A 24613-nucleotide genomic window follows, 5' to 3' on the forward strand; every position below is an offset into this window, starting at 1 on the left:
AAGTTCAAAATAATCCATATTTATCTTCTACTGTACCCTGGTACTGCCCCTCGGTTCATCCAGGAAGCAATTTTCATTCCTTTCCTTATAAATCAATGTTCTTCTGCCAGAACCGAAGCACGGCAGATGCTGTAATAATTCAGTTTGTATAACTAAATTAGTAAAATAATATTAACACAGCTTAAAGTAAAATAGCACTTGGACTAACCTTGATACGTCTTAGTTTTAGATAAAAACTGGCACCTTTTAAAACTGTAAAATAAACTCTCATGCGTTATTTCTCATTCCTCCCACTCACTCATGTTTTTTTCTAATCAAAAGCAGGATGTCAGTCAGATTTCTAAAAATCTTTGCTTAAAGAAGCTGCAAAAACAAATTGGTCAGGGTTTGAGGAAGATGAGTACTTAGAATATGTGCTTAGTGCCAGTATGAAACACAAACAACAATTAGACATATGAACTATTTCAGGACATTTACTGAGCTGCTTAAAGTACCTGTCCTCTACGATCCTCTGTGGCACGGATCGACCCTCATACAGCAACACCGTCTACTGCGCCCTGATAGGCGGTTGCGCTTCCACAATGCTCTGAAAACACCAGCAGGTGGTGGTAGTGGTAGAGGTAAAGGCTTCAAAGGTCTGCGTATGGCAAGGTTACACCAAACTACACCAGTGAAAAAATCATCACTGGCCTACTTTTATATCCCTTTATTACATCACATTGGACATAAAATAACTTTAGGGAAATGTGATATATCTCATCTCATCTGCCCTGACTCCAGCTTTCACCTAAGTGGATAGGGCAAATGTATCTCACACCAGAGGCTCTTATAGGGGTCACGATCGTGCTGTGAAGTGTGATTTCACGTCCAGGTTCAATTTTTTAAAAATTGGTCATGGCAGTTTTTCTGACACTAAAGGTTTTACTATAGGCTGCCATGAACATTGCCTCACACATCAGCCATTTAAACAACACCAGAAAAGTTATTTCGAGGACAAAAATACTACTCCTTAAACTATTTTTGTTCATTTTCAGCAGTACACTGCCTATAATTCTGACTCTGAATTTTCCACATTTTTTGATATAGATCAAATTGTATTTTTCTGCATCAGAATTAAATCGGAGTATATGCGCTTTTAACAGAACAGTTGATTTTACAGCGGGGACTAAGAAACCCTCCTAAACTCTTCTAAACCAGGGTCACTCCATACATTAGACCTCCACACGCACTTCCAAGTCCTGCCGAGGGATGACGCTAGAATCAAAAAGACAAAAATCATAACTGGGGGGTCTCCAGCTCTGCCTGTGTCACATGGAAGCACAGTAGCTGAGTCGAGGGGATGCGAGCAGAGATGGAGGGGGCTTGAGGAACTGTGGAGGAGAAACCTGGCCCTTGGAGATAATAGTGGAGATACAGCCGCGGCAGCAGAAAGGCAGGTTAACACTTCCCAGCCTCCCTTCTGGCTGGGGAGCAGAGGAGCACGGACAGGGCGCACGAGGGGGTCAGCGGGCGCTCGAAGGATGCCACATGCAATATGGTGCATTCCTGTTTTGTGAAGCCCAGGAAAGCCAAGTTATCGCCTTTGATTGATTATGCTCGCGGGGAGCGGCCGGTCCGAGGGGAAGCAGACACTGAAGGAAGCGACCGGGGTTGACGCTGCGCCTCCCAAAATCTCTGAGCTGAGTGAGTACAGGGATGCTATAGCGCAATGCTCTGTGCCCGTGGCTGTGTGACAGGCTGGAGGGAGGAGGGAGAGAGTGAACGGAGGGGGTCATTGATATGTGCCTATACATTCAGCTCGATAAGCTGCACACGTACTCAACATCCTTAATTCATCCAGGGTCTGTAGCCTGTGCAGCGTTGCTTGTTTTTCTTTGTGCCCGACCTGCCGTTTCTTCATTTCCCCTGGTCATACATTTAACACAGAGACACGTGTGCACCCACCTCAGCGTTACTGCGCTGTCTTGCGTGATTTAAACCCCGAAATTAAGGGATTCATCAGAGAACTTAGTAGTGATTTGACGAGAGAGGGGCACAGGAAACCTCCGATCACGCGTTTTTCTCTGACTGTAAAGCGTAAAAGATCATTAACGTTAGACCTGCCCTTAACATTTGCAGCCCCCCCCCCCCGTCTCCCTCCCTTCTAGCACTCATAAATTGGGGAGCTGGGGGTTGGGGTGGTTGGGGTGGTGGGGACAAGCTTTGTCGTGTAAGTTACCACCTGACCTCAGGGACACAACATCCTTTACCATCCCCACTTTGATCTGGAATTAATCGGAAACGCTTTGATGATTAGAGGAGAAGAAAAGGGAGGGGAAAATGTGTCGAGCTACAGGCTTAATGAAACCACGATAAAAGCACACTGCATCAGCCTGACATTTTTCATTTTCTATAACCGCCTATAGCATCTACCTGCACGGGCATCTTTTCCTTTTTTTTTTTTTTTTTTAACCCCCTCCTCCACCTCACCTCCCACCCTAAATAATCCCCGTTCACACCCTGCATGGTTTTCGGTCTCGGGCGGCTTCATTTGAGTCGTGGTCTGTAACCTGTTGTCACCAGCATCACTGCAGTTTGCCAGAGCCGGAGGCGCGGCGAGCCGGGCAGCCAGCAGCCGAACCGTCACCCAGTGTGTGATTGATGCCTGCTGAGTGGGTGCCATCATGAGCCACATACATACAACCTCCCCTGAGACACACACGCACGCACGCAAGCCCTTCGTGGAGGGCTATCATTGAGTGTGAACACACCATTTCTCCAGCATCTCACTTCGGATAGGATGGCAATCATATGATCTCAAGAAATTATATTTATTCTGATTTGATTTAGATAGGTAAGTGTCACATGGTGTCAGAGGCAGGGGCAGCCACGGATAAAGACGGAGCCTCTTCCACACGGGCTTCAGCGTTCTTCCTCACAGGGGCATGGTTAGTCGTTGTTGCAAGCAAACATTTGACCTAATTCACATTCTCACACAATAGCAGACTCCTCTCCCTCCCTCCCTCTCCCTCCATCTCACACACACACACACACACACACACACACACACACACACACACTGCTGTTATTTGTGTCACACAGAGGGTGAGTTTTTTTTTTTTTTTTTGCTCCACATGAACTCCCAGGTGGTTTATCAAAACCTGAGCAGATTGGTGGAGAGGCCACTGTTGGCTGGCTGGGCTTGTTTGAAAGGAGCTCCAGGATTATTAATAATGAACAAACATGTGAATGCAGTGCATGTGCATGTTCCTAGAAAATTAAAGGCCTACTAGTATGACTTGCTGCTAGAGTTAAATGTATTCCTGAAGATGCATTTCTGTGAGTTTTACACCATAATTCTGTATTTTATCCCCATGGCCTTGTTTTATGCCACACATAGAGAAAATGAGCATGTTATTTTTCGAAATCATGTACATGTTAAAAAAAAAAGGTGAAATTTTATGGTTAGAGAGTTTGAGTCCACATCAATCCTGTAAACCATCCCTCTTCTTCTGCAGCCATTCCGATCAGGTCCAAGTCAACAGGTGACCTGCAGCTATCGACCGCTTTTCTGATTCACGCTGTGGTCCGTAAAACATCGGAGATCAGTGCAAAATCTCCTGTTTTCTCAAATATTTTTGCGTCATCTGATAAACACTCTAAATTTTTGCCAACCAGTTTGTCATAAGGTGGAAATTGAAGGAATGCAATAAAAACACAGCAAAATATTTCACTATTTTTATTAAAACATGCCATCAGTCTGACTCACCAGAGTCCCCGCTTCATGACTCCTCATAGTGGTGCTTATCAAATGAATGAAGGTGAAGCTGAAGTCAGCTTGTGGTGAAAAGAAGAAACTGTTTTAGATATACTGTTACATAATGAGGTTAGTGCATTTCTAATCCCTGTGAGATGAAAGTTCAAACGGTTCTACACACTGTTTCAAACTGTTTTTTTCTACTCTTGACTCTGGATGATGTCACTGAGAGCAGATATTCCTGATAGGGTAATCACAGGCACAGATCTGGCTGTGAGAACAGAAGCGCCACCCACATGCTGTTTAAACGTTCTGCATAGAGGGGCAGCCAATCAGAAGATAGTTGCCTGAAAGAGGGAGCTGAAACAGCTTGTTTCAGATACATGATGAGTTGAGCCCCAGAGGAAGAGAAACAGGGTTTGTTTTGAAAGAGGAACCATGCAAAGTTTGCCAATTAGACTCCAAGAATAAAAATATGGAAATGAAAATGAGCATAATGAGTCAGCTTTAAGTAATATGTGGAGTTTAGCTTTTTTAAGGCAAAAAATACAATATTTTCTTCTTTATTTACACAGTAATTGTAATGCATCACAGATGAATAGCTTGCATGTGTTGTAGAATTGCTGTATTGTGATGCCATCATTATTGTGGTGAATGTATGATATTGCATTTTAGTAATATTGCACTGTCACTTTTACTCTTTCCTTAAACCAAACATAACAAATCCTCTCTGTGTAAAATTCAACTCTTAGTCAGTCATCAAATCAGTTTTCTGTGAGTCAGTTAACTGAATAATCGCTGCATTCCCACAGTCAATGCGTTATGACCATGTGATCAATTCATGTTTTAAAAATATTTTGAACAAAACAGGTTATTTATTGACATCAATGAAATGGTGTCAGATATTTTTAACTGTTTTTTGTCTTTATCGACTGACTGCTGCGGCGCTTGCAGCCTTTTCTCCCCTGATGCGTGCAGAGATGAAGATATACAAAATATGAAGACAAAACTGGATCCAAAACCTTACTCTCTAGCCTTGGGAGCTTTTAACCACATCAATAGCATTTTGTTACTCCCAAAAGTCAAAATCGTGCTCCCATGTGATATTTTGAATCATCAAGAACCACATTTGTCAAAACCAATACTGATCAATGATGTTCCAGTTTCCTGGTCATCTCTCATCTCATCTCATTTGTGATAAACAGTCAGGGCAACACCTGGCAAATCCACACCTGCAGGTATTGAAGGATAGAGCCCGTGGTTTGTAACGAGCGCACTAAGCATCACCGACAGGAGGGAGGGTGGGCTTTGTGTAGCATAAACGCAGCCAGTGGATGGCCATTTCTTGCTCTGAGCACTACGTCCAATTGGTTGGCTCATACGAAGCAGCTCTAGGGCCAGAGATTACACTGCAGTGCTGAGGCGTCACTCTGGCTCAACACCGCAGGCGGAGGCAAGGGGATAGAGAGAAAGAAGAATGGCCAGGGAGGTGTGGACACACTCACTGACACAGGGGAGCAAGAGGGAAGGAAGGAAGGCTGGGAAACCTTGTTAGGAAATGTGACAGCCTCTTTTCATCATCTGCTTTCAGTGTCTTCAAAAACACCTGCCACAAGACTCCCACACGTCTTCCTCCCTCCTCTCTCTCCTTTCTATTCCTCCACACCTACATCTTTTCCCTTTCTTTTCTCTAATTATCTTCTCCCGCTCCATATCCACTCCTCTGCTCTGTTGTCAAATCTGCACACATATAATTACTCTATGAATTAACTGGTCATTGCCTCCTAGGTGACTGTGGTTCTTTAAATCCAACATGATGTTTCAGACTACTTGCTCTGGAAGTTGTTCAGCTAAGGCGTAGCACCAGTAGATGATTAAGAGGCATTAAAAGCAGGTCACAGTCAGAATAGTTTTGTCAGATGTGCTGTGAAACCAGATTCCTGAGACACACTCAGAGAATTTAAAAATGGCATTTTACCCACTGTGGGAAAATGTGACATGGATCTTACTAATAACAATCACTGAAGAAAACAAAGCTCGTTAGTGTAGCGCTCTGGTTAGATCACACTGAACTTGCAATAGAAAAATTAACCAGAGTGCATAAAAACCGATCAACTCGACCGTGTAGGAAGTTTTGTGCAAATTAGATTTGAGGGTGGGAACAGTTGAGTTCATCTCTGGATTTCTACTGGAACAAATGCAAACTAGCAAAAGTCAGCAAAACTCCTACAATACCATAGAGACATTCAAAAATGCCATATGTTTGTACTATATGTATACTATGTGTATAACTGAGTTAAACAATATGTTCTGAGCAACCGATTGCAGGAAAGACTAAGAAAGCAGGAACTAAAATAAATGTTAAAAGCCCTTTTCTGACATTATGTCTGCCTTTAAAACTTGGTTCACTTTAATTTAAATGTTCTTCATAGCTTCAAATGTACATTCCCCCAACATGGAGACACATGGTCATGCTTTGTTAAGGGCTGTGGGAGAGATGAAGGTACATCAGATAACATGAAATGTGAGAGATTAGACTTTTGTTTTCTTGTTAAATTGGAATAAATGTCAGCATGACCCACGAGAATCAATAATAGTCATTGTAATCAAATATTGTGGGTTTACTGCAGCGACCATTGATATAAAAGTGAGACCCACCATTCTCTGAGTTGTGCAAAGTTTCTCAGGCAACTTTAGAAACATTTGACTGTTTTTTGTGTTAAACTCAACACTTCACACAGCTTTTTTCATGTGGCTAATACTCAGTCAACATTTTCTTCACAGTACAACTCCACTGGAGAACAACAAAGACTTTTATTGTGAAGAGGCCACAGCAGGGTTTTTTTTTAATTGCAAATAAATATCTGATAGAGACAGCCAGCAAATTTGGTAAGATTTTCATAATATTCCCAAAGTATACATTCTACTGGTGATTCCCTCACTTTTTAATTCATTATTGAGTAAAACAGATCAATATTCACTGAAAGCTGGGTTATGTTTAAAGATTTTAGTTTCCACTTATTACAGTATATAGCCGCACTCAATGGATGTATTGCCATAAAATTTGGTAGTGGTAATTATAATTCCCAGAAGGCAAATTTTGTCTGGTGATTCTCCTCTAGGGCCATCAGTCAAAGTTTTCATTATCAAGTGAAATCTACCAACATTTAACAAAAGATTTGACAAACCATTTCAGGTTCTCATTTAGGGTTTTAAACAAAGTGTCTTCATCCCCAGTCAGAATGAATTGGAATAACTGTTTGTTTATAGGGATCTATCCATCCGTGTTCTTTCATTTATCCAATTCAGGATCACAGAGAGCTGGAGCCTAGCCCAGGTGCCATGAGGCGAGAGGCACACCGTGGACAGGTTGCCAGTCAGAGAGACATGCAACCATTCACACTCACATTCACACCTTTGGGCAACTTAGTCTCACCAATTAACCTAGCCCCACTAGATGCAAGTAATCTGGAGTACCCAAGAAGACACAGGGAGAACAGGCACAGAAAGGCCTTAGCCAGATGGTGAATTCAAACACAGGACCTTCTTGCTGGGAGGCAAGAGCAACCTTCCCACAGGGAGACACAGGAGACCAAAATTCAGAACTTTTAACTGGTTATACACAGATGTTTAGTCAGAGAGCAGAAATAAATCTATCAAGATAGGCAAATGTTCAAAAAAGGCATAAATTACAAATAAAACAAACAAAAACATTCATAAGTCGCCAAAACAGGGGACAGTAAGAAATGGCATGAAATCCTGAATGGTGATAACAAATCGGGCAGTCAGTCAACTCGGAGGAGTTATGTAGGAGTTGCGGCATGAAAAGGCGGGTAAAGAAAGGTGGGAATTTGGAGTAACTGATGTTCATAACAAACATAGATTTCAAAATAAAGCAGGAAGTGACTAAACAGTAACTCGACGTCATGAGAACTGTTATTATTAATTAGCTGCTTCCCTCCACTATCCTGGACTGAAGATGATGATGGTAGTCCTCCTTCTGTTGAACTGAACCTGTGGAAGGTGGATAACTGGTTCTGGTTCATGCACAGTGATCCTAACAAGGAACAAGGACTGTAGTCTAAGACTTGATGAGCTGGATGAGAGACTAATTAGTAATTTATTTGTTACCAGGTACTTGGTACATAAAATATTTGTGGACAGAATCACCAGAAATACAGTTCAAATCTATGACTGTCCCAAAGAAAAATGAACCCCAAACTGTATTCAACCAAATCACAAGGTGACAGTGAATGTGCACAGGTACAAGGAAGAATGAAGAAGAGTATAACAGCAATTCACACTTGATCTGAATCCTTATTTGGCCTCACACTCAGAATGCAGTGCGAGGGCTGAATTACCGGAGCCGCTTCAGGCTGAGGTGTTTGTTTCTGAAAAGCCCAGTGGTAATGTGGTAGTTCCTCCTAAAAACAGCCCGAAGGTGTTCAAGGCTTTGGTTAACCTTCAGAGAGGATACATGTTGCTCACAAGACTCCAGACAAATTGGTAAAGTAATTCAGTCTGTGGTGATTAAATCTTGAATAGAAGGAAATTGTCTGCGTGGAATCCAAAACTAAATGACGTTGTTTAAAGAGGATGCCCATATGCAAACCTTACAAAGAGTCTGTCTAAAAGGACACAGTCCAATAGATTGTGTTGCTTAAAAAGAAATCCGTAGCTTTAAACCGAATAAACAGATAAGAATCGGATACATGCAACTTCAGTATGTTTCCTGCAGTCTGCAGCGTTTTTGCTGATAGACAAGTGACAAACACGCATTAACACACATGAAAAGATGTTGTCATAGTAGACAGATGGCATAATTTGACAGAGATTAGACTTGTTTGTTTGGTCTTTTTGTTATAGCTCCGTGTTTTTTATTGTTTACTTGAAACATATTATGCTGCCAAATGTGAAAATTGTCTGCCAAGCACCAAGCAGCAGAGAAGAAGAGGGAGAGATGTGTGTGTCTGCTCGCTCCGCTTTCACACTTGTTTCCTTCGGTGTTTCAGGTCACTCTGCCTGCTGGCATGTTCGGCTTTACTGTGACTCATTGTACCTCCTCAATATGGAAGTTTGTTCATGGCAGAACAAGCAAAACAGGGAAATTTACATTAACCATTTAAAGCAACCTGAAAAATAGCACGGTGTCTCATAAAACTGCTCAGATTTCCTTTTTTTAAAAGTTAGAACAATGTATTCAGTGACATCAACGGGGGCCTATTATGTTTGTTTCAAACTTTATGTTTGCATTCTTGGACTTTTCTAGAGTAGTTTTGTATAATTCATGGTTCTAAAGAGTTTATCTTATTCTGGGTCTTCTTGCAGTCTGTCAGTTCATAGACTTTCTTAAAAAAAAAAGCTTCCTTCTCCTTCCTTTTATAACATTCTTCTAATTGGCTAGCCCTCACAATTTAAATATTAAAACAGCAAGTGTGTGCACATTTAGTGCTAACAGCCATAGGTTTTTGGGCTGAGATGGCCATGTTAGGGATATCTGCTCTGTTTTTTTTTTTCCCATCATACAGAGTCAAGTGCAGAAAACAAGTGTTTGAAATTGAGTGTTCAGAGAAGTGTGTAGCCTGAGATTTGCCAACTCAAGTACTGCAATCTTTTTGAAAATCTGCCTATACATCCTTTTTCTGCTGTGTATCCAAGTCTGGGTGACCAGAGCAGCAGTCTAAAGCTGAGATACCCAGACCTCCCTCTCCCCAGCCACCTGCTCCAGCTCTTCAAGAAGAGAACACTTATTCATTCCCAAGCTAGCCAAGACACATCATCTCTCCAACGTGACCTGGGTCTTCCCCGGGGTTTCCTCCCAGTTGGACAGTGGAGGCACCCAGTAGGCATCCCAATCAGATGATCGAACTACCTCAACTTTCTTCTTTGGTGCAGAGAAGTAGAGACTCTCTCTGCCAGAAGTCCTCCCACATTGCCAAATACCCCGATACCCTTTGATGGAAGCTCACTTTTGCCGCTCATATCCACCATCTTGTTCTTACAATCACTACTCACAGATCTTGGGCAATGACTAAAAGGTAGCAGTTGAAGGCAGGAACTTGTTGTTCTGTTCCTTGGCTGCTCAAATTGGTTTAGGGACAACTTTGGTTGAGTTTTACATGTACTCACTGCTGAAAAGGGAAAAAAAACATAAAAAATTGTAGGTTTAAATGTATTGTTGGATCGATGTGGTAACGTTTAAACATAGATGCTATGCAGCCGAGCAGGTATGCTGTTGATGTCTATGTAGGTGTGACACAAAGCTCGGTAATCCCTCAAACAAGGTAAAGCAGCAGCACATGCCTGAGGCGTAATGTCTGTTCACTTCAGTGCTTCATCCTGGATGGGAATTCACTCTCTCTTCAAACTGCTGCTCTCCTTCTGCACCGTGAATATAATATTTTGGCTCCGCTGCTTTGTTAACGTACTTAATGTTTCGTAAAGGTTAGATCACTTTGTAATTAAGCACCGCTCTGTGCCTTCTCCCTGCAGATCCCAGTGAGACCGTGGCACTTCCCGGCGTGCATGAGTGTAAGGGTGTGAGTGTGAGTGTGTGTGAGAGCAAGTGAGCGCCAGCGCTCCCACATGGCCTCCATGCAGGACGGGCTGAACTTCACGGCTCCTCCCTACGGCAAGGTCCTGCTGCTGGGTGCTATCGCTGCTGCCTCAGCCTTTGTAGTTACGATCCTTATTGTGGTGCTCTGCGTGGGCTGCCAGAGGTGAGCGCTATGCACGCATGAATGACCGTACACACATGTTCAGAATCAGGATGTTCATTTTTAAGATCTGTATATTGGTTGCTCTTGGCCTTTTTGAATGATATTGGTATATTGGTGGACGAGTTTGGATTTATGGATGCCAGTTACTCATATTTGTCAGTTATCGCAGCTAAAGATTGTGCGATACGAGCAGAAAGGCTTTAAAACAAGTCAGATATTGCTTTAGAAAGATTACTTTTATTTTGCTAGAATCAAAGAAGAATTAAACAACAAAAACAAAATATAAAGACTAAAAAATTGGTATTGGCAGCATCTTTAGACCAAATTATGATTCCCTGTGAGTCACAATCAATGAATCCCTATTTCAAACCTTTAAATAAGCTTCAGCAGAAGTGCCAGTAAAATAAAGGAGAAGCTCTATTCCACTGGCAAAATCCAAGCTGGAACTACTTTTACCTACTTGAGTGGTTTAATCCTGTGGTTTCAAGCATAAGTATTAGGCCCCCTGCAAAGGGTCAAAAGGCAGAAGTGAGGGTTCATAACACGATTAATAACAAAAAAAAAAGTTTTAAACTTTGAATTTCTTCTAATCTTTATTTTTGATGCAAAACTGATTTGAAGAGGAAAGAAGCAAAAAGGTTGACATGCCTGGTTTAAAGTTTAACAACTTGTTGTTTAAAAAAATGCATATTAATCTGAAATCTGGTTAAATATGGTCGAAGGGCTCTTGTAATCTAGTAGAGAACATCAAACCTGCACTACAGTGCTCGAGTGCTCAGTAATTCTCCACCACTGGTATGCACATGTGCAAATGTACTTTGAATGTCTCTCTCACATATGCACAGTCATAGGATGACTCAGTCGCACACAAACAAGGCTCACACACACACACAGTGTTGAATCGTGTATGACAGAGTGGTTGTGTTTGTCACAGGAAGGGGAAGACACACAATGTCCCCGGCGAGGGTGGAAAACACCGCCTCATGGACATGGTAGGTATCAGACAACATGCTCCTCAGTGTTTTGTTTGTATTGCAGCAGAGGTAGCTGAATAAACTCAATCCAGCAGGGCGCACTATCATTCAGAGGGCGCCACTTCAGTCTTAATTAGTGTTTAACTGGCCCCTGTGTTTGTCTGTTTGTGTGCGTTTGTGTTGTCAGGGTATACTCAGGCAGTCGAAGCTGCGGTCCATCAGTAAATCAGACACTGAGATGAACAAGATGAACTGCAATGGCAAAAGTGAGTGCATCTTTTACGTACTAATCCTGACCTGGGCTTTTTATATGGTACTCCGCTGGTGTCAGACGAAAACCTTGCATCGCCGTGATATCAGCTCTTTAGGAGCCGACCAGCTGCATGACAAAGCACTTTTGATATTATGCAGGGGTGTTTGGAGGGAATTTTCAGAGGGATGGGGTATTTCATTTTTTCCTTAGACACATTAGAAGCTTGTAATTGTTTTGGTAATTTAAATCCATGTCAATCACCAAAGCTGGAGATACACTAGAGCGAGAACAAATTTGTGCATGAAATGGTAAAATAGAAAATAATTCGAAAAATGTAACAGCCAATTAACAGCATAACAAGTAGAAGTACTATAAATAAAACGTAACCACTATCTGTTCTGTTTTGGCTTATTTAACCTTTTAGTTATTATTTATACATTTTGCTTGACAATGAAAACATGTGGGAAAATATCCAGTTTTGTAATCATGTATTGGTAAAGAAGACCTTGGAAAACTGCTGGACACAAGTCTGGGTCAACTCCAAAAGTCAGTCAGATTTTAAGAAACCTTCAAAAGCGAAACACTTGAAAGGACTTTAATGATTTTTTATACATATATATATATATTTATCTGTTTACTCATTCTGTCCTCATTTTCAGCCTCCAGGTCACAGTCTGACTCAAACAGTCATCTGAGACTGAAAATTCCCCCCCTCCTGAGGCTTGTTTGTGATATTGTTTTGAGGTCATCACGATGATATCTCCAGATTTTGTCTTATTTCAATCTGAAATGTATTTGTGAAGCTATGATGTGAAAATGTCCAATTTTGCCCTATCTGGTAAAGAATCCTCCCAAACTTCCTGGATGAAGAGCTGGATCTGGATTGACTTCAAAAGTTAATCATCTCTGGTAAAATTTCATGCACATCCATCCGTAACCTTTAGAGTAATCCTGCTAACAAACCAACAAAGTAAAAATTAAAAGAAAGAAAAGAAAGAAAGGAAAAAAAAGAATTAAACCAATCACATAACTTCCTTGGCGGCGATAAAAAAAATGTTAGTATTGCAAAAAAGTGCAACATTTTTTCTCCACATCCGTACTATCCGATCTGGCCCTAAATCTGGCCCTAAATCCACAAATCTTCTTTTCTGAAAAGATTTGAGGACATATTTGCGGAGAAATTTACCCTGAAACAGAATTCACATTACATTTACAACTCAGCCTTATTCCACTAGACGGTTCAGTCTTGATTTATGAACGTGCATCTCTCTCTCGCTCTCAAAGACACAAATCACAGTGCCAAGATAAATCCTGGAGCTCCATCGCTGACAGTCGACAGGGGAACTGCGTTTGTGGGCACTGTGACAGTAGCCTCAGAGAGTTTGAAGAAATATAAGCATATGTCCTGCTTCATACTTGTCCTGCTTCCACTGCAGTGGAATGAAGCCAATTTGGATGCATATTCTCAAACATCTATGTCAGTTCCCAGTTTACTGTCAGCTTCAGATTTCCTCTTACCAGTGAGAGATTTATTCATGTTCACAAATGTTTGCTGAACCTTCCGGTAAAAGAGGAGCATAGTTTGTGAGTTCTGCTCCCTAGGGGGGTATCGGCTGCACGGACGGTAGAACAGCAGGCTGTATGTGCCTTGCAGAGGCATCTAAAAAGAAAAGGCTAGCCAGCACGGACCTTCTGCTGCTGCCCAGCCGCCGGTCTAACTCTGACCTTCGTTCTCAAGGCAGGCAGCTTCCCCAGATCCCCTCTGGGACTGGAGAGGACGGCGAGCACACTTACTCTGAAGTGGGCCGGCGCTCCTCCACTTCACGTACTGATGATGCCCTCTACGCCATGGTAGGCAGGGCCGGGCAGACAGACACTCCGGCCCCTCCGGCCGTCCCTGCCAACACCCCGGCGCCCCCAGACCCAGACGGCGATGTGGAAGGAGGGCTCCCCGAACCTGAGGCCCAGGTCATGTCACCCCCTCACCCTCCGGAGACGGCCGAGTACGCCTGCGTCAGGAAGCTGAGGAAAGCAGATAAGGCGCCTCAAAAGAGGGACAGCGGGACGGATATGGGAGAACCACCGGCACCGCCTCCAAGACACGCCCCGCCTTCACATCCAGCTCCTCCTCCACCACACCCTCACAGCACCAAGTTGCCCCGTAGAAACGTCGAGGCCTTCAATGTCCCGTCCTTCCCAAAGGTTGGTAGGGTTAAATGTTTTGCATGCTGAAAACTTAATCTTTATGATCTGATAGGAAGAGTTTGACATTTTAGATTAGAAGTTACCGTGTTTGGATCAGAAGTTGGAGTAATCAGTTGGTTAGTAAGATGCATTTGTAGACTGTATAAAGCCAAGTTGCAACAAACCTCCAAAAAAGATTGATGCAGCAGAAATGGGTAGCTATAACAAATAAGTCATAGAGAATAATTACCAGTATACTTTACATGAAGGAGGAAATTTGCTAGATTGACCTAACCCATATTTTTTTGTAACTATGCTGTGTAAAAATAGGCATTTTAACATTAAACTCTAAGCTTATTGACTCACTTTTGAATTCGGCTCCAAATGACCAAAAGAGGAACTGCAGTTTTTTTGGCATTTCTACACTGAGATTGCCTTTATTTAGACTTTAGACTTTATTTCATTCCCATTAAACTTCCTCCTGAGGTAAAAGAGAAAATATACAACAAACAAAACATAGGCTTATATAATACATATCATCAATAATCATTGTTAACAAAAAAGAAAACTGTCAACAAATCACCCACATCCAAATACAGATACAATTTCTTTACTAATTTTTGCAAGTTTAGGCAGTAAACTATCCTAAGTATTAAACATTCACAACATGCACAACATGCATTCAAATAATGATACTCATCTCCAAGTTTTTCCAAGCTACAAAGTTCACATAAATGTTTAATATGTTTAACTCCATAAAATCTGCCCATATCTACTGGGAAACCACTAACATGCTAAATAACACCGACTAGAATGATCTAAACTGCACAAATAATTTTCCAGTTGAAGCTCTCACTTAAATATTCTCCAATTTATACAAAGGCTATTATTAAACATTTCAGAATTGTTTGTCTCACAATATCAGATATCCTCATCTCAATTACTGCTTTTATATACCTGTCATTCACCACTCAGGTATGTTCCCATATATAAGAAAGGCTTGCTTTAACGCCAATATTCACCACAACTTAAAAACACCTTTTTTTATATTGATTTTTCCAAAAAACTAAACATGAGAAATGATCATTAATAATGATTAATAATAATTTGTTTTAATAAACCTTCAGTTGTTTTTAAAGTCAAACCGAACTCCACTTATGAGAAAATAAATCAGCTGAACAGTTTTATAAAGCACATTGCATCTTCCTGCAGGTCAGGATAAAAACCAAGCCATAAAGTTCAAGTAACTTTGTAGACTTCCATGATAAAAATGTGGTGAGGTGTAGATCAACACCATTTCTAAAGCTTCGAGTGCCCCCAGGAGTACAGTGGATTCAATAATTTTGAGAAGGAGGAAGTTTTTGCCACTAAAATCGGCCAGAACGAATGGGATCAGCTGTCCAAATCCAGGTGTACAAAGCCTGCAAAGACTTACCTAAGACGATTCAATGCTCTAAAGGATGCCAGAGGGGCTTTAAAAAGCATTGAACTGAGGGTCGAAACACTTTTATAAATAAGCTTTCAATTTTTGATCTCAATAAGTTTGCAACAAAAATCTAAAGATCTATTTTCACTTTATAATTTTTCCCTTTCAAATGGAATCTACAACACAATAATAATGGATTGCATTTATACAGTGCTTTTCGAGACCCTCAAAGCGCTTTACAATTCCACTAGTCATTCACTCTCACATTCACACACTGGTGGAGGCGAGCTACAGTTGTAGCCTTAGCTGCCCTGGGGCAGACTGACTGAAGCGAGGCTGCCATATTGCGCCATCGGCCAACACCAGTAGGCAGTAGGTAAAGTGTCTTGCCCAAGGACACATCAACCAAGACAGACAGAGCTGGGGATTGAACCGGAAACCTTCCGGTTACAAGATGAGCTTCCCAACCCCTAATAAGATGCGCAAACAGCTTTTGAGTACTTTCTGAGGTAATTACACATTCAAGTTTAGAAAAATAAATCTTTTTCAGGCACATTATAAAAATACTAACACCTGAACAGCTGGTGTTTGCACCTGGAACTAGAGAACTGATTTGAAAAAGAGCAATTTACAACAGAAGGAAAGAAACAGAAATGTAATTCCCGATAAAACCATTCTTTTTCTCCTGCTGTTCAGCTTTATCAGTTTTAAGTCGGAATTTATCAAATTAGATCAAACAAATTAATTAGTGAGCCCTGATCAGTAGCGGTTTTAGATACGGGCGACACGGGCGGTTGCCCGGGGCGGCATCGTGGTGGGGGCGGCATCGCGGCTTGTTCTCATGCTGCCCCGACATCATGCCAGCGCATATTGGGAATGGCATTGGTTTTCTATCGCCCATTTGCTGGGAGTAAGGGCGCCCTCCGTTTGCGAGGTGCGCCTGCTGTTTGCGGCACAGGGAGGAAAGGGCGGGGCGGCGGGGGATGCTCTGGCTGGCTGGAGCAGCAAAAATTACCAACTCGCAAAATAAAACAAATTACAAACAAACCAACAAACACGAAAACACCAGACATTATGATACAGACTTATCATTTGCACCGATGTTTTTCCAAAATTCTATACTCGAAAAGTGAGCGCGAGAGCCATCGGTGCGTCTGCTCGCTGCTGAAGTCAAAGTAAACTTTATTGTCATCTCCGCTACATACAGTCCAGTATATAGAGAGACGAGACGACGAGGCTCCAGTTACAACAGTGCAAGTAAACAAACAATATATATAAGAAGAGTAAGAAAATAAATATACATTTTAGGACCAGGGGTAAAGGGATCAATAACAATTTAAAATGTATATTTTATATTTTGTTGATCTAAAGTCTCACACACAACCCGTTTTTAAACTTCTTTTCTCATTTTTTAAATGAGAAAAGAAGAGGAGTGTAGCGACTTCCACAGTCGCTAGAGGCCGGGGACTGAGCCTGTCTATTTGCCTCTCAACTTTACGCAGTAATGCGAGAGGTGGAATTGCTTGCTTGTTTATTAAAGTGCTTGAAAAGTTTACAGAGCAATGTGATCGGCTCGCGATTCAAACTCTTAAAACATCACAGGCTCTAATGCAACAAGGGGAAACTCGTTGTGCTGCGGTCAACAAAAACTACGGCTACCCAGCCCTGCTCTGTCAAAATCAAACCAGTGAAAGACAGACTGACAACGCCCTCTTAATGTCGCCGCTAGCACCCACGTGACTCCCGTTACACATCACCATAACAACCAAACAAATGAAAACCGAGTGATCATTAAAATTCAATACATTTAATTATGACTCCTACAAGGAGAAACGAGCAAAAGATACAGGTAAGCAGATGTGTCATTGGATAATGGCAGGTCATGTATCCTAAAACATTAAGAATCAGGATACTTTCTTAATCCCTAAGGAAATTATTTGGGTTACAGTTCCTCCAAGAAGAAATGGTAAAAATAGTAACAGTAACAGACTAAACTCCAAACAATATATACAATAATATAATATTAATTAGTCAGTGTCAATTGTTGATTTGTCCTGTTCTCATTGTATGACGAATTATGATGTCTGTTTAGTAGCCGTTTGCATACAACGTTTGCATACAATGCATACTTCGTCTCTCTCTTCGTGTGTGAGGAAGGGGGGGGGGGCGGGGGGCGCCAGAGGGGGTGTTCGCCCAGGGCGCCAAACAGGGTAGGACCGCTACTGGCCCTGATAATAGGATATTGTTACTTGTGGACAGAGCTAAGCTTCAGATTTCCCTTAGAGACATGAAAGCAGCAGAAGTCTTATCATCTAACTCTTGGCATGAAAATAAGCACAGGTTGTTTCCCCAGATGTCAAACTATTCTTTTAAAACTTGTCACAGGTGTGATTTATACTTGATGCTGACTCCACATGACTTTTAGACATGGCTTTTATACAACACACGTTTTTCAGTGCTCATTTTCATGAAAAGAGGGAGAGATACTTTAAAAATTCAATTTAATCGAGATAATTCTTAAAAATAACTTCTCAAGTACAGTGTAGTAAAATTTGCCCCCTTCTGATTTCTTATTTTTTCATGTTTTATATCATTAGACAGATTCTAATATTAGTCAAAGATAATCCAAGTAAATAAAAGAAGCAGTTTTTAAATGATGATTTCATTCATTAAGGGAATAAAGTCATCCAAACCTATCTGACCCTGTGTGAAAAAGTAATTGCCTCATAAACCAAATAGCTTGTTGTGCCACACGGCAACGAGAACTGCAAGTTTTTTTTTAGGGGCATTCAGAGGTGGACTCAATGATGTGGTTTGGATCATTGTCCTGCTGCATAGCCCAAGTGTGCTTGAACTTCTGGGCATGAACTGATAACCAGTGGTAATACACGAGCGGTAAAGGAACACAGACTTTATAAAAAGTTCAGCTTTTGTCTCATCAGTCCACAGAATATGTTCCCAATAGTCTTGTGGGTCATCAAGGTGTTTTTGGCAAATGTGGGACGAGCATTTGTGTTCTTTTCACTCATCTGTGTTTATTTTTCTCCTTCGAACTCGCTCATGATGCCATTTTAGCCCAGTCTCTTTCTAATTGTTGAAACATGAACCCTGACCTTAACTGAAGCAACCGAGGCCTGCCGCTCTTCAGATGTTGTTCTGGGTTCTTTTCCGACCTGGATGAATCATTGATGCGCTCTTGGTGTAATTTTGGTAGTCCAGCCACTTCTGGGAAGGTTTCATCACTGTTCCAAGTTTTCTCCATTTGTGGATAATGGCTCTCACTGTGGTTCACTGGGGTCTCAAAGCCTTAGAAATGGCTTTATAATGCTCTCCAGACTGATGGATGTCCATGACTTTGTGCCTCAGTAGTTCTTGATTTTCTTTAGATTGTGGCACGATGTGTTGTTTTTCTAAATATTTTAAATTATTTTATCCAAAAGGATCTGTTTGGGTAATTTCTCGATTCAACAGGTCTGGCAATAATCAGGCCTTAGCGTGGCTAGTGAAATTATACTTAGCTTTCCAAAACATGCAGTTAATTACCTTTTCTCATATGATAGCATTGTCACATTTTGCAGCTGGGTGGCAAAACTTAGCAGCACTTTGGTGAGATGCACACGAGAAATGAAAGGACAAAGATTGACGGATATGCCTCTCTCCAAATCATCACGATACTTATGAAAACATGTAATATTTATCATTTAAGCAATAAATGCAAAGTTATTCCTAAATAAATAAAACCCAAAGTAATGTTGATGCCTGACAGCTACATATTTCCTTTGCAATAAGCCACAGAAGCACCGCATCACCTTAAGTGGTCGGTTTTATGAACTGAAGGAAGTTAAGGAGGATGACTAGAGGGAGAGAAAAAATTATCTGCTGTTTTTAGTGTCTTGTGCAGATCAGCCTTGGATTTTTTCCACTCCCTACACTGGAGCTTGGTGCAGTATCTCAGGTCATCCACTTTCTAAAACAAGCAGTTTTAGTCCCTCCTCCTTTAAGCCCCTTTCTTCTGATTGGCTATTCCTCTAAACCAGAAGGTTAGGCCAAGATGTGGGTGGGGTTTCTGTGCTCACAGCCAGAGCTGTGTGCCTGAGATGTCCACATTAGTGATATCTATTCTCTGACACTGAACAGAGCCATGAGAAAAAAAAAAAACTGTCTGAAACTGATCGCTTAGAGCAACGGTCCCCAACCCCGGGGCCTCGGACCGGTACCGGTCCATGAGTTGTTTGGTACCGGGCCGCGAGAGTTGAAGCTCAGGTGTGAAATGTATGGTTTTCAGGGTTTTTATTGGTTTTCAGGGTTATTTTGTTATCGTTTTATCGTTAACTCGGTTTTCCTGGGTCTTTTCACGTGTGTTATGAATAAATCTTCTTTTTTTCGGTACTGGTACTAGTTTTATTTTGTTGTATTTATCCGCGACACCTTAAAGGCCGGTCCGTGAAAATATTGTCGGGCATAAACCGGTCCATGGCACAAAAAAGGTTGGGGACCGCTGGCTTAGAGCAGTGTGAAGCCATGTATGAGCAACCGCTATTGTACATATAGACATGACAGAAGCCAAGTAAACGGATAACAAGTTTCCATAGAACATGCTGCCATCAGTTTCTGTTTGGACAGAAATGTCAGAAATATCACTGTGATCATTATTTCATTCTGTTATTCTCTGTCAGCAGCAGTACGACGCATAAATATGCAGTTTGTGGTGCTGTGATCAGGATCTGCAGAGTATTTCTTTCACAGTTCCTATTGATACTGCAGAGGATCTGCTCGGTTGTAATTGTGCCAGTGTTGCAGTTTCCAGAGCACTTGGCTACATCATGCATGGTGCTGTGATATGTTAGAATTTCTTTGAAGTCCAGGCGCTGAGCGGTGTTTATTTGTCGAAGAGTTTTTGGTGATAGTGGGGTATTTCTGCTCTCAGCAGTGTCACCTCCTCCATATGTTCGCAGCAGCAGGAGTGTAGGCAGACTGTCTGCTATTACTGTGGATGTAAGGCTTTGTGCACCCCTCCAGGTAACAGTGGGAAACCATTTGCTGCCCCGCGTGAGGTCAGGCGGGTCGCTCTATCTGCTGTGACCTGAGTTCAACAGCACGCACAGTTCACAGGCTTACATGTGTAAGCAGTTTGCTCACAGGCCTGTTCACTGCTGATTTTCCCGTGGATGACGCAAGGTGTTGAAATTGAGTCATCCAGAATATAAGCAGGCTCCACCTTCCAGGGAAAATCTATTCACCCCTGTATGAAATCCATCCAGTATGTTTTTATGTGCCGCAGGATTCTTAAGAGGGGTTAATTTGCCATGCATCCGCCCTGTTGCGTCTGTTTTGTAAAATCCGCTTTTTAAATTCATGAATGCTCATTTTTTTTTCAGTGCAGATTCACGCATGACCATGTGACCAGCTCTGCCCCAAATGTGATTTATTGTTCTGTTGACAGGAAGTGATGTTTATGGGCAACGGAGAGCAGTACATCTGGAAGCCTCCAGAGGATGATGACATGCTCATGCTCCAAAATAAAGCCCTGGGCCCGCTGAGTGCTCACACAGTGGAGAATATACAGCCGTCTGCTGCTGCGGTAAGCTGGGGTTTCTATTTTTTCCGTCTATGGATCATCCCATTTAGAGCTCCCCATTCCCTCTTAAATGAATGCTTAACAAGATGTTTCACGCACATTCTTTAATTGATTTAATCATTTAAAAACTGGGTTTTCCTTAGAAGTTAGGGAGGGTGATCTCCCCTTATATGGGTTACTAGGTCTAGCCTTGGAAAAAAGAGCTGTCAAACCTTGCATTTAATGACCTATACTGAGGTTTCAAAACTCATCATTAAGGGTATAGGGGAGGTTGTCTTTATGGGGTAAAGAGGTAAAGGAGCCATGGCTTTCTTACCAAGGGTTACGAGAGAATACCTCATATCTGCAGGACCCAGGAGACACATAACTGAGCATAAATGACAGGAAGCAGCTTGCCTGGATCTGTGTGCATCCTGACTCCCCCAATGTACAGATAAGAAACTTAATTGATTAGTCTGTTGAAAAGTAAAACTGTGTATGCTGCTGTATGACCAGGACTACTTCTTGTCTGGGAGCAGTGATTTTTTTACAACCCAAAACTCTTACTTTTTTCTTTGGGTTTCTGTAAGGTTTAATAATGATGTAAAAAAAAAAAAATGGTGAGCTTTAGACGTACTAATTTCTTACCTGTAGTGACTCTAGCATATGGGCTGTTTTTCCTTTATCCATTACTAAACATTGTTCTGTTGAAACACTCAATTCTGTCCAGGTTTCCACCATGTAACTGTTAATTTGAGGTGATACTGGTCCGGCAGTAAAATAACCCAAGAGCATGATGCTATCACCACCATGCTTGACAGCTGGTACAGTGTTCTTAGGTTTGAAAGCCTCACCTGAACTGCTCCAAACATACATCTTGTCACTGTGGCCAAACAGCTCCATCTTTGTCTGACTGTAAAATATTTCTCCAGAAGGCATTTGGTTTGGCCATGAGGGCAACTTCAAATTTCAGTGGAGCCTTAAGGTGTCAGATTTGTTGCAGGGGGGCTTTTACTTGGTCAGCACCCTCTTAGTCCATGATGATGTAAAACTCATTTCACTGTGGACAGTGATGCTGGTGTTCCAGAAATTTCCACTTCATGGCAGGCTTGAGCCTTGATGGTTCCTGAATATCCTTACCAACTTCCTCTCATCTGAGAGTGACAGCTTGGCTCTTGAAGGTCTTGAAAAAGTAGTGACACATCTTAATAATGTGTATTTATCACAATATTCGGAAATTATGATGTTGGATTTCGCAGTTTTTTATAAGTGGCTCCAAGAGACCTTCTCAAGTTGTGAAAATCTACAGTTCTCCTTCTTGGAGCTTCACTGAATTCCTTGGACTTCCTCACTGTTCCAAATATTAATCCAACAAGTGCTCTCAAACAAATCCTGCTGGCAAAGAGTGCTGTAGTCACTCATGATCACTAATGACAAGTTATTAGGCCTTGGCCTTATCAAGACAATGTAGAAGTGCTAACAAAGAATTTCAGTTATCAAAACTGAAAAACGAATGTGTTTGACAGGCTCTACCACTCAGAAAAGCACATTATTTATCAGATGACTGCAGATTAAAAGCTTCCAAAGGTCAACAATATGTGTGAGAAGTACAAATGCCGGGACTCAAATTGGTAAAGGTGAAGTCTTGCAGAGATTATAAGGTTTTGGGTGCTTCTTGCTGGCTTTATTCTTCAGCTCTGGAGGTTTACGCAGCTTGCCTAATACAACTTTTAGCTATAGTGTGAATAAAATGGCAGGTTGAGTGGGTTATTTAAAGTCCTTTTTACAGAAGATAATCTCTGAACTTGTTTGATTGCAGGTGGCCGAGATGTACTCTAAGGTGTGTAAACCAGGAAAGAAGAAGAGAGCTGTGCCGGGGTCTCCCCCAGCCAACCCCGGCTTCCGGACCTTGGGTCGAGGTGACCGGGACCGAGACCGGGATGGGGGATTTAGTGTAGTGGTCAAACCCCAGACGTGGGCACCTCAGGAGGGCAAAGCAGTTGGCGGGCCCCTTGACGACCACTGCTACGAGTCCATTGGGACAGAGGAGTGTGATCTGGCCTATGAGAACATGGAAGGCGGAGGCGCCTGGAAGCGAGAGAGACCCCCTAACATGTGTGCCACCCTGCGGCCAAGGAGGAAGAAAGCCCAGCAGCCCTTGCAGCAGCAGCAGCCCCCTCCACCGCCACCAACGCAGCAGACACCCAAGTTACAGCACCTGCCTGCCAAAGCCCTTCTGCTGCCGGGGGAGAACCTGTACGAGAGCATCGGCGACCTGAAGCAGGGCTCTGCCACCTCCAGCACCACCACCATCTTCACCTTCAACGATGGCATGGAGATGTACGTAACAGGGCTCTGAGGCAGCGGCTGCACTGTGACCCCCTATCCTTCCAACACAAGGAGCTGAGCTAATGCCACAAGGAGTGACGGCTGAGCCCCTGTCATGCTCACCCACACATACTGTTTACATTCAAGTCATAACGTCAAGCCTTTCACAGGCTCCAGAGGCCTTGAGGTAGTAAAGTTGCTCTGTTATGACCTGGGCTGAATAAAAAGTCCAATTTATTATCCTTATAAGGAATCCAAAGGTAGTGAAAAATAAATGAGCACAAAACCATTGCAGAGCAATCTGTAGGTAACAGTAGCACTTCTATTTTACTGATACATATGTGCAAAGCACAATAAAGTAAAAAGCCGAAATTCTTCCTCAATTCTAGCGGGTAAAAAAAGTCGTATATGCGGTCTGAGTAGGACTCCTATTTGGGGGAAAAAGGCAAAGCATTGTGTGAAATATTTTGGTAGCACTCAGTCTGTTGTGAACAGACCTTCCCTGTAGTTGGTCAAGACGTGATTCAGGACGGAATTTAAAGGATATCAATGAACGAATTACTAATCAAAACACTTGAAAGCTCAGGGACCAAGAGAAACAATTATGAGAGTATTATAAATTAAATAAAAAATTTGCACATATTTTGCATTCCTCCTAAAAGCTTTGACTAATTTCGACCGTTTTCACATTTTAAAAAGCCGACCAGATTCTTCCCCTCCGTCATGTTGTTTCATTATACATGGACTGAACACTGTCTCCACTGCCGTCTGTAAATGAAGTGTTTTACTTTGTTGATCCTGTTTCTGCACTTTGCCTGCTACAAGTTGCATGCTAAAAAAAAAAAAAAAAAAAACATGAAAAAAAAAATTAAGCACTGTCATGTGGTACCTCTATATGAATGTTTTTTTTTTCTATTGTCGTTGGTTGTTTATTTTTTGTTAGTGTGTTGCTTTATTTCTCTGTAGAGCTCAAAGCCAGATAGATTAAGGATGTCTTTGGCTCAGTGGGACTCTGTGCAGCAGAGGGGAGGATTATTTTTCTCTCCCGTACCTGAAAGAGACACAGTACAGATGTAACAAGACTGAGGAGAACTGCTCGAGTCCTAAAGGTGGAGACAGTCCACTCAACCCCACCCCACACATACGCACACAGAAACACATACACACAATCCTCCCGTCTGTTCAGTCCTCACTCATGTCTGTGGACTGTTCATCTACATAGTACCCTCCTCGTGGTCATACGAGTCTGCTTTGGTTTCATCATAGTGCAGTATGGAAAGCTCCACTAGAACTGATGTGTATTAGCAAAACGTCATGTCTCATCATCACCCCATCGACGAACTCTCTCTCTCTCTCTCCGTTATCAGTGTTAAAAATATTGCAGAAATGTGAAGCAAATGGTTGGCTAAGCAGCATCACCCCGAGGACACCGCACA

The 24613-nt window shown here is 42.0% G+C and overlaps 1 protein-coding gene across 2 annotated transcripts; it reads left to right on the plus strand.

Annotated features, from left to right (window-relative positions):
* The first annotated feature begins 1271 nt into the window (after nt 1-1271).
* Nucleotides 1272-24049, plus strand: LOC146494379 (uncharacterized). Of its 2 annotated transcripts, none has more exons than XM_085144822.1 (7): nt 1272-1683; nt 10229-10455; nt 11390-11447; nt 11617-11695; nt 13421-13884; nt 20736-20873; nt 22669-24049. In XM_085144822.1, exons 2-7 carry the CDS (start codon nt 10322-10324, stop codon nt 23206-23208), a joined length of 1413 nt encoding a protein of 470 aa, XP_085000948.1. In that variant the 5' UTR covers nt 1272-1683; nt 10229-10321; the 3' UTR covers nt 23209-24049. The 2 variants fall into 2 exon arrangements, with proteins under 2 accessions (XP_085000948.1, XP_085000949.1); XM_085144823.1 differs by having other exon boundaries at nt 13538-13884.
* Nucleotides 24050-24613: the final 564 nt, after the last annotated feature.

The sequence above is a fragment of the Neolamprologus multifasciatus genome, chromosome 20, assembly GCF_963576455.1.
Source record: "Neolamprologus multifasciatus chromosome 20, fNeoMul1.2, whole genome shotgun sequence".
NCBI classification, from domain to species: Eukaryota; Metazoa; Chordata; class Actinopteri; order Cichliformes; family Cichlidae; genus Neolamprologus; species Neolamprologus multifasciatus.

Coding starts and splice junctions, on each gene's coding strand:
- LOC146494379 (XM_085144822.1), top strand. CDS start 10,322: ATGGCCTCCATGCAGGACGGGCTGAACTTCACGGCTCCTCCCTACGGC. Junction 11,448..11,616: donor AACACCGCCTCATGGACATG/GTAGGTATCAGA, acceptor TTGTGTTGTCAG/GGTATACTCAGGCAGTCGAA. Junction 20,874..22,668: donor TACAGCCGTCTGCTGCTGCG/GTAAGCTGGGGT, acceptor GTTTGATTGCAG/GTGGCCGAGATGTACTCTAA.